Source organism: Coffea eugenioides, chromosome 3, assembly GCF_003713205.1.
Source record: "Coffea eugenioides isolate CCC68of chromosome 3, Ceug_1.0, whole genome shotgun sequence".
Classification (NCBI taxonomy): domain Eukaryota; kingdom Viridiplantae; phylum Streptophyta; class Magnoliopsida; order Gentianales; family Rubiaceae; genus Coffea; species Coffea eugenioides.
Window position 1 is genome coordinate 43,133,808 of NC_040037.1, and position 9,995 is coordinate 43,143,802.

The 9,995-nt window shown below is 35.6% G+C and overlaps 1 protein-coding gene across 1 annotated transcript; it reads left to right on the forward strand.

The window, feature by feature from the left end:
- The first annotated feature begins 397 nt into the window (after window positions 1–397).
- Window positions 398–9,328, forward strand: LOC113765649 (lupeol synthase-like). The gene is made up of 18 exons (XM_027309882.1): window positions 398–595; window positions 709–897; window positions 977–1,066; window positions 1,181–1,378; window positions 1,579–1,663; window positions 2,232–2,398; window positions 4,206–4,394; window positions 4,489–4,602; window positions 4,869–4,988; window positions 5,076–5,198; window positions 5,323–5,421; window positions 5,603–5,659; window positions 5,816–5,862; window positions 5,969–6,112; window positions 6,236–6,413; window positions 6,558–6,638; window positions 8,777–8,860; window positions 9,081–9,328. The coding sequence occupies exons 1-18, from the start codon at window positions 398–400 to the stop codon at window positions 9,189–9,191; spliced, it is 2,274 nt and encodes a 757-aa protein (XP_027165683.1). The 3' UTR covers window positions 9,192–9,328.
- Window positions 9,329–9,995: the final 667 nt, after the last annotated feature.

Below are 9,995 nucleotides of genomic sequence, written 5' to 3' on the forward strand. Positions count from 1 at the left end.
GGGAGAGCCAGGTCACGGGATCGAATCCCCGGTTTATCGTGGCTGGTGATGCTTAGGGCGAGCCGCTCCCAGCCCGCAGTGGGATTAGTTGGACCGTACGGTAACTAGTCCATGGACCCAGATACCCACTGTGTAGAAAACAAAAAAAAAAGTTTTCATAAATTGGTAGAAAGATACCAATTTTGAATATGGGGACCACTATTGATCGGTTGTACCAATATTTTAATGGATAAGGAGACCACTATTGATTGGTTGCACCAATTATGGTAACGATCGCGACTGTAGTGTTATCCAATATATAATATTGTTAGACAAATTTAGACAGATTCCATCGATTAGCTTTTCGCAGGCTTTGTCGCTGAAGATAGTGTAAGTCAGTCAAAGTGCTCGAGGCGAAATGTGGAAGTTGAAGATTGCTGAAGGCAATGCACCCTGGCTAACAAGCACCAACAACTACATTGGAAGACAACACTGGGAGTTCGATCCTGAAGCTGGAACTACCGAAGAGAGAGCTGAAGTTGAAAGAATGCGGAAGGAGTTCAAGACTAACAGGTTTCGGAGGAAGCAAAGTGCTGACCTCCTGATGCGCTTGCAGGTAGAACAATGCTGTCATGGCTCTCATTCTCTGGCACTAACAGTAATCAGTTACTCAATCTCTCATTACCAGATATATTATCTTGTTTAATCCCCTATGATAATCCAACGCAGCTAAGAAAGGAGAATTCTGGTGGTCCTCCAATTCCACCAGCTATTAATTTCAAAGAGACTGAGGTGTTAACGGAGGAGGCCGTGACTACTACTCTAAGGAGAGCGATCGGCTTCTACTCAACTATCCAGGCGCATGATGGGCACTGGCCAGCTGAATCTGCTGGTCCTCTATTTTTCTCACCTCCACTAGTATGTCTGCCCCTAAATGGTCTAACTTTTCAAGAAAGCAAATGACTCATAGTTAAGCGTCTGCCTTAATTGTACACAGGTTATGGGCTTATATATCACCGGAGCACTCAATACAGTTCTTTCACCAGAACATCAGAAAGAGATTGTTCGTTACTTGTACAACCATCAGGTCTTGAAAGTATTTTTTTTTCCTTGTTGAAATATTCAGAAAAAATTTGGTATATTTCTGAAAACCATAATTACGACTTAATTTTGTACTATCAATTTCTTTTCAATGTGATAGAACGAAGATGGAGGATGGGGACTACAGATAGAGGGCCATAGTACAGTATTTGGTTCTACCTTTAGCTACATTACGTTGAGGTTGCTAGGGGAAGGACCTGAAGATGGGGAAGATAAAGCCATGGCCAGAGGTCGCAGATGGATCCTTGACCATGGTGGTGCAGTTGGAACACTATCATGGGGAAAGTTTTGGCTGGCGGTATGATCACCATAAATTTACTGGTGGTTTGATTTTTTGTTCATATGAGAACTTTTTTTTTCAAACGCAGAGTGGGACGAAGATTTGATGCTATGAATTAGTTTTTTTGTACATAGTTCCTCACGTTTCTTAGTATTGGAACTCTGTACATCTTAACCGTGTACTTACTTAACGAGGACATTCACTGAAATATTCAACAGGTTCTTGGAGTATATGACTGGGAAGGCTTGAATCCAATCCCTCCAGAGCTCTGGTTGCTTCCTGAATTCTTTCCAGTTCATCCAGGTTCTTTTCTCAATGATCTATCCTAGACTTAAATAGTTGTAAATCTTTAACGTACGTCACATGTTCATCAATTTTGCCATTTAGGGTCTGTTTGTAGAATATTTTCCCTAAGAAAACATTTTCAATGAAAATCCTTTCCTGGAAAATATCTTGTTTTCCCTTCATTTTCTGGTGTAGGGAGCAACATAAGAAAGAGGAGAGCTCGAAGAGGTGGAAAGTTGTGGAATTTACAAAAGCATATGCAGGGACGTTGCTCTTGATTTGATCTCTGTGGTATAGTACAATAGCCAAGCACCAAGGAGACTAAGAAGTCGCGATAGTTGTCGGAAATTAACTTCCGTATCTTAATTTCAGAAGTCATTTTACACCAAGTTATGTAAAAGATTTTCTACCAGAAAAAATTTTCCTGACCTCTTTTGCAGCCAAACGCCAAAAATCGAAGAAAATATTTTCTGGAAAAGATTTTCAGTCAAAACAAACAGACCCTTAGTTCCTTGCAAATACATTTTGAACCATTCTGAATTATTATTGCCTTATCGTTAGTTTTTTTTTTTTAATTTCCATGCAGCCAAAATGATGTGCTATTGCCGCTTGTTTTACATGACCATGTCATACTTGTATGGAAAGAGGGTCATCGGTGCAATAACTCCACTGGTACATTCTCTAAGAGAGGAGCTATACACCCAACCATATCACCAAATAAATTGGATCGATGCGCGAAATACCTATGCAAAGGTTACTTCACTTTATCTCATATTTAATTGGGATAATTTTAGAAACCTCCCCGAGGTTTTTAACAATTGTAGCCATCTCCCCTAAAGTTTGAAAGATTACATTTACCTTCCTTCATGCCACGAAAAGACTATGATAGCTTTCACAAACTTTACAAATTTTAAGTGGAAATGATTTTAAAAGAGAAAAATGGAAATTCTTTTTTGGTAATATTTCTTGATTCTAAAATTTTAACGTTATCTAATCTATTACATTGTACTTCATTCCCAATTTTTCTGACTAGATTTATTAATCAATTTACAAAAAGTCAACCAACCAATAAGGGATGCATTTGTTAAAATAAGTATCTTTAAAAAATTACTTAACCAAAAAAAAATGTCGAAAGTACAAAACCAAAAAGAATGCTTTCAAAACATTGCTTAAATTTCTTGCAAAAAGCTTACTTGAAATTTTCACCTAACGGATAATGGTGATAGTTGACTTTTCAGCATTTAATTTGTTTAACATATCAGAGAGAGGTAATATGTGTTTGGATACAAAACTTATCCCAAATAATATTTCGCTTGCATCATAAACATATTTTCCAATCCACCTTTTTATATTCCCAACCACCTTTTTATCTGACATACATCACATCACAAAAAGTGCTACAGTAATTATTTCAAATAAATACCCTATCCAAACAAATATTAGATATTCATTGGATATTTTTTCTTACATCATCAATTATTGCCAAGACATACATTTTAGAGGATGTTTCCGTAAATTTTCAAATCTCAAGGGAGGTGGCTGCAATTGTCAAAAACTTCATGGGAGGTTTTGACATTATCCCTATTTAATTTTGTAAAGTGGTCTTATGTTCATTGTTAAAGTAACAAAAAATAAAATAAAATAAAGGCAGACATAAATGATACATTTTAATCATTGTAATCATTGCTTCTCTTTATACATCCAAACAACTTTGGAGCACACTTAGTTTTCCTAAACCTAGAATCGGAATAGTCCTCGTTTTCAATTCCATTTCTATGCCCATCTAATTCACTGTGAATTTATATATAGGAGTTTCATTAAATAAAAAAGACTGTCATGAATATTACAAGATAACAGGTTTTAGTAATCCAAACTAAAATAAGAATTACAAGATTCATTAATATGCATATATTTTGAACTTTTCATCTTAGTGAATTTGAGTTATAGGACAACATTATATGTACGAAGGACTTGCCTAGTCTCATTAGAATATAAACTCAAATTGCCTTAAACAAGGATTCTGATAACATATAAATCAGAATATTGTGGATTTGAAGTTTATGTGTTGATTGAGAGGACAATATTCCTATCTATTTCAAGGCATGCACAAGAACGTTAGCCTCTGAAAATTTAATGTTCAACACTTGTTTCTAAGATTGTCAGTTCAAGCAAGACAAAAAGCTATACTTGTAATCAAATTTTAAAGGATTTTTGATTCACTGTGTAAAAATCCAGTTTTTGACGTGAATTAACGTAAACACAAGTTGTTTAAAATAGGAAAATAACAACAGTGTGAATATGTTTGAGTCCCCCATATATATATTTTTGGTCATTTACGCGTTATTCATAAACACTCTCACACTCGGAATTTTTTAAATTCGGATTCCATATCACCTTTATTTTTCCCTTTTTGGTTAAGATTTATTCTGAATCTACTGTAGAAATGATTCTTATGAATATACAGAACATAATTCAAGAGAATTACTTTCATTAAGTGACTGCATCTGAAATTGTTCGACATTACTTGTGTTGAAAATTTTGGTGGTTTATGGCCTATCAGGAGGATGTATACTACAGACACCCATTAGTACAAGACATGCTGTGGGGATTCCTTTACCACTTTGCTGAACCAATTTTAACACGATGGCCATTTTCTATACTGCGAGAGAAGGCTTTGAAAATGACAATGGAACGTATTCAGTACGAGGACAAAAACAGCAGATACATTGCCATTGGATGTATAGTGAAGGTATAAAATAGTGTATGATGTAGTACTACGCTGAGGGTCACCAGCACAAGATAAATATGGCTGTGATAACAGCAAAGTAAAACAAACAATGCAGGTGCTCTCCCTGCTTGCTTGCTGGGTAGAAGATCCAAATTCAGAAGCATTCAAATGCCATCTTGCTCGCATACCTGATTACTTTTGGGTAGCAGAGGACGGCCTGAAAATGCAGGTGATCATTGTCCACTAACTGTGACAGTTTAATGACCATGATGGAGAATGAAATATAGAATCGAGAGGTCAAATGTTATTTTCTTTCTTTTGGTTCTTCAAGTGGATAACTTCCAGATCCTTCCCTCCATGCTTCCCCACTCTCCTTTTTTTTTTTTTTTTGTTTCTTTTCCTACAAGAAAATTGATACTATTTGTGTAATTGCCTTCATTGTACTGAAGATTAAATGAAATCTGCCTTGACTAAATCTGTAAACTACTTCTGCAGAGTTTCGGTAGCCAAACATGGGATGGAGCATTAGCAGTTCAGGCAATCTTATCCAGTAATCTCGCTGAAGAATATGGGCCAACACTTAAGAAAGCACATGACTTCATAAAAGCATCACAGGTACAAGCACATAAGCAAAAGTCATTCAACTGTCAAGCTAACCAAGAATGTAGCTTCTGACTGAACCATATTTTATTCTACTACAAGGTGCAAGATAACCCTTCAGGGGATTTTGTCAAAATGCATAGGCACATTTCTAAAGGATGTTGGACATTTTCAATGCAAGATCATGGTTGGCAAGTATCAGACTGTACGGCAGAAGGATTAAAGGTATAGCTACAATGCTATTTTGTACTGATTATGATTTATTTGTTTAAGGTTATATTACAGGTCATGATGCAGTATCAGTATTGTCTCGTTAACCATTCAAAATTTCTTCCTTTTTCTATTATAGGCTGCACTTCTTCTAGGCCAATTGCCACTAGAACTTGTTGGGGAAAAACTTGAAACAGCGCATGCATATGACGCTGTGAATGTTATTTTGTCTCTACAGGTATGCAGGCAAAACATTCCTGAACTTGTATTATCTTAGTAGTATCTATCAGGCTCCCTGGTCCCTTAATTAAGTATTGGTCAAACTCAATTATGATTGGTGTAGATATAGTTTTGAAGCTTAGTTCATCTTCTCCATTACACAAGAATAACATCCTGATTTCATCTCAATTTATCCACAGAGTAAAAATGGTGGCTTTCCAGCCTGGGAGTCGGAGAGAGCATATCGTTGGATGGAGGTAACTGTAAATACTAGTTCTGTTATGGTCCTTAACATAGTTACATCTTCATACTTGAAACTTCAATAATTTGTTATCCTTATTGATGTTTGAGATTAGTTTTCCATTACCTCAACTTTGTCCTTACTCTAGTCCAATTGGAATAATTCCTTTCAGAAGTTCAATCCTACTGACTTTCTTGAGGATGTTCTTATCGAGCGAGAGTAAGATTTCTCTTGATCTCTTCCCTTCTCATTGCCGAAGTAGGTTTACAAGAGTATAAAAAGTTCTCTTTGTTACGAAAATCTACTTGACTGAAACTTGTGCCAGGTATGTGGAATGCACATCTTCAGCAATTCAAGCACTATCACTCTTTAAGAAATTGTATCCTGGACACAGAAAAGCTGAAGTTGAAAGTTGCATCTCCAGAGCCATAGATTATATTGAAAATGAACAAGAAGATGACGGTTCATGGTTCGTTTTCATATATATATATATACACACACAGACACATACAGATTGTCGACCAGCATAAATTCTTTGAAGAATAGCAAATACATACAGATGGCAAAAATTTTGCTTTCTTCACACTTGCAGGTATGGTCGTTGGGGAATTTGTTACACCTATGGGACTTGGTTTGCAGTGGAAGCGTTGGTTGCATGTGGCAGGGACTATGACAACTCTTCCGCACTTCGCAAGGCATGTAAATTTCTGCTATCAAAGCAATTACCTGATGGCGGATGGGGAGAGAGTTATCTTTCTTGCTCAAACGAGGTTGGAAGATTTTCCAATTTTCCTTTTACTTCCAGCCTTTCCTGCCTCGTACCCTAAGCAATGCATCGTTATTGAGAAACATAATTAAGCATGAAGTTGTTTTTCTTTAATTACTGAACCGATTCAGTATTTCGTTTGTAACAGGTTTACACCAATCTGGAAGGAAATAGATCGAATCTGGTACAAACTTCATGGGCACTGTTGGGCCTCGTTGCTGCTGGACAGGTTAGTGAGAGTCCCATTGGAGAAAAAGTACTACTAAGATGAGAAGCAAATCTTTGCATTAAAGACTCAAAAGGGTGTCAGTCTGTCAGACACTTGGAAACTGCAACTCAGAACTACAAGAAAAAATAAAAATCTTTGATTGGTATAGGAATAATAGAAATGCTAGAAAATAACAACTTTAACATCTTGATAAGTAAAAAATTTGCTGCAAGCTAATTGGAAAATCAAAAGGCACCTGAAATATTTTAGATAGATAGACCCACAAGGGCAAGGACCAAATTAATTAACAGGGGCAGAGAGACCGGTGTTGAATGCTGGCTTCTTCGTTATTTAGAGAAAGCAAAATCCTATTCTAAGTAACAATACGACTTAAGCGATAGAAATAAACTAAAAGACGATCCATCTCCTCTTTGAAATTTTATGTTTGTATCTATCGTTTAGAAATATTGTGGTGATTTTAAGTTGTTGTTTTCATAAGTGGATTCTTTCGAAAAAAATGCTCTGGGAACAGGTCAGCAAGGACAAATCCAAAGGCCATAACATCCATACCTAAGAATCAGTCACGAAGGGGCAAAAAATGTATAGGGTGTTAACTTCACGTCTTCTAATAGTGGGGAGATACTGATTTAAATTTGATGACTGTCGTAAAAGCTACAAAGTTATTGAGGAAAACCATAAATATTCTGAGATGCTATGTCCCTCTCTTTTTTTTTTTTTTTTTGGGGTTCTCTCTCTCTTATCATTGTTGCAAACTTGCAATTATTGAATCGGGTGAGAACCACAGTTTGAAGATTGCATCAACAAGGCCTCCCTTAGTATAGGGTCTCACTGATTGTCAATAGCAATTGGACAAGAGTCAGGATTTCTTTTAGCTTCCCACACTAATCACACGTATAGATTCTTTTTATTATTATATTATTATTATTATTAGCATATCTGGTTACATGTCATATCCATAAAATAGAAAAAAAATTTGCAATTGCATATTAGTTTCTGTTATTCATCCAGACCTATTAGTCAAAAAAAAAATTACATTTTGGGTATATGAAAGATTAATTTATGTTGGTGGTATATGAAGGATTAGTCCGTGCGTTAGGAAAACCAATGTTGATAAAAGTATGGGAAAGGGTCATTCCCAGTTATTACAGCCCTTTTTTTTGTGTTCTTTTTTGGTTACAACCCAAATTGCCATTAGCCCAAAGGTAGGGATGACAATTCCTAACACTATGTGGACACGAAACGAAACATACCTGAACAAAACATGACATGAAATAATTTAAGTAAAAAATGAGTCAAAATTGAGATTTCTCATAATTTCAGGGGAGGTTTATGAAATTATCCCCATGTATAAACTTAAAAAAATCACAACTACTCTCTCCGCCTCAATATTAGAGTTGTTTTTTGGGAATCCAACTTTTTACGAAGAAATGGTAATTATTATGTTTAAATGAAGTGGTATTGGTGAATTTACAAATGTATCCTTTGAATTCAATATATATTATCTTAATCGATGTGTATTGGGATTTTAAAAAGTTGCTTTCTAAAGTGGTAAGATTGAAAAACATATGCTAAATTTAAAATGATGACTCCTATTTTGGAACATCAATAAAGTGAAAACATGATAACAAAAATAGGATGGAGGGAGGATCACATATTAATAATTAATAATGTAACATATGTTTTCCAAATTGCAAGTTAAGTACGCTTCTTAAAACCAAATTTTTGCATTGATATGCCATCTAGAAATATGTAAATAAGCTTTCCAATAACATATTATATGCTTAATTTGGATGTATAATATAAAATATGTATGTGTTTAAAGTTTGAGGTTAAGAAAATAAAAGCATAGAAAAGCGTGCAATGTCATGCTCCAATTTCCACCTATTGTATGCAACCGGTTACCTCTTCTCACCGGACCCATCAGACATCCTCAAAGTTTGGGAGACACGTGTCATGCACTGCTTGGGTGTCATACTTTTTCCTTGGTGTGGAATTTCCCCACTCTAGAGGGTTCTTCATGCCCCACCAATTTTTTTTTTTTTTTTGGGGTGCCCCACCAATTATTGATTCTCCTTGTATGAGCATTTCATGTCTAATATATGATAAACTTGTGCTTTATTGTTAAAAATTAATACCAGGCCAAGATTGACCCAACTCCAATAAATCGTGGAATAAGATTACTAGGAAGTTCCCAAATGGAAGATGGTGACTTTCCTCAGCAGGTATGTACTGTTGATTTTTTCCTTTTATTTTTTGTATAGTATTCAAATTTGGATGACTGTTTATTCTGTGTGGTAAACATCAATCAACTTTTTACGTTTTTTCAATAAAAAATCTCTTTACCTTTTTTCTTTTATGATTTTTAAACACCAGCTATAGACCTTTCTCATTTTTGTTACACTTCTCTTAATTTTCCACAACATATTGGAGATTTGTCTGCAGGAAATGACAGGGATATTCATGAAGAATTGCACTTTGCACTATTCGTCTTATCGAAATATATTCCCTACTTGGGCTCTTGGTGAATATCGGCGGCGTGTGCTCATTGCATAGTTTCCTCCTTTTCTGAAATTTACACCACAAAGAAGTGGTGGGATTTGTAAGTCAACGTGAACTATTTAATTTGTCCCTTATAATTGGAAAATACTAGTTGCTGTATGCACTCTATGCATGGTTGTCATGAATGTGGATCGCTGCAAATGTTGGTCAAAATCTATATCTATATAAATTTGAGAAGGGATTTTTAGGAACAAGCCTCCACAACCCTTCCCACTCTCAACTCTATTTTCCTAGCATTTCATATTTATCTTATTTCGTAAAAAATCTATATCTATATAAATTTGAGAAGGGATTTTTAGGGATTTTTAGGAACAAGCCTCCACAACCCTTCCCACTCTCAACTCTATTTTCCTAGCATTTCATATTTATCTTATTTTGTAAAAAATCTATATCAATATAAATTTGAGAAGGGATTTTTAGGAACAAGCCTCCACAACCCTTCCCACTCTCAACTCTATTTTCCTAGCATTTCATATTTATCTTATTTCGTAAAAAATATCATGGGCACATTACATCCCCACGTTTCCCTCAAATAAGGAGTTAACTTCAACTAACACTCCCACGTCCCCTCAAACAAAAATTTAACTTCCACTTACATTAAAACTCTAACACTCCCACGTTCCCTCAAACAAAAATTTAACTTCCACTTACATTAAAACTGTTTCGACTTACCCGTGCGTCAGATGGTTGTGGTACCACTACTGATTCCCATTTTCCAGTGAGTTGAAGAGCATTGACGAGAATAAAGATATCCCCTAATTCAACGGAATTGAAGATAGCACATGATCTTTTCCAACT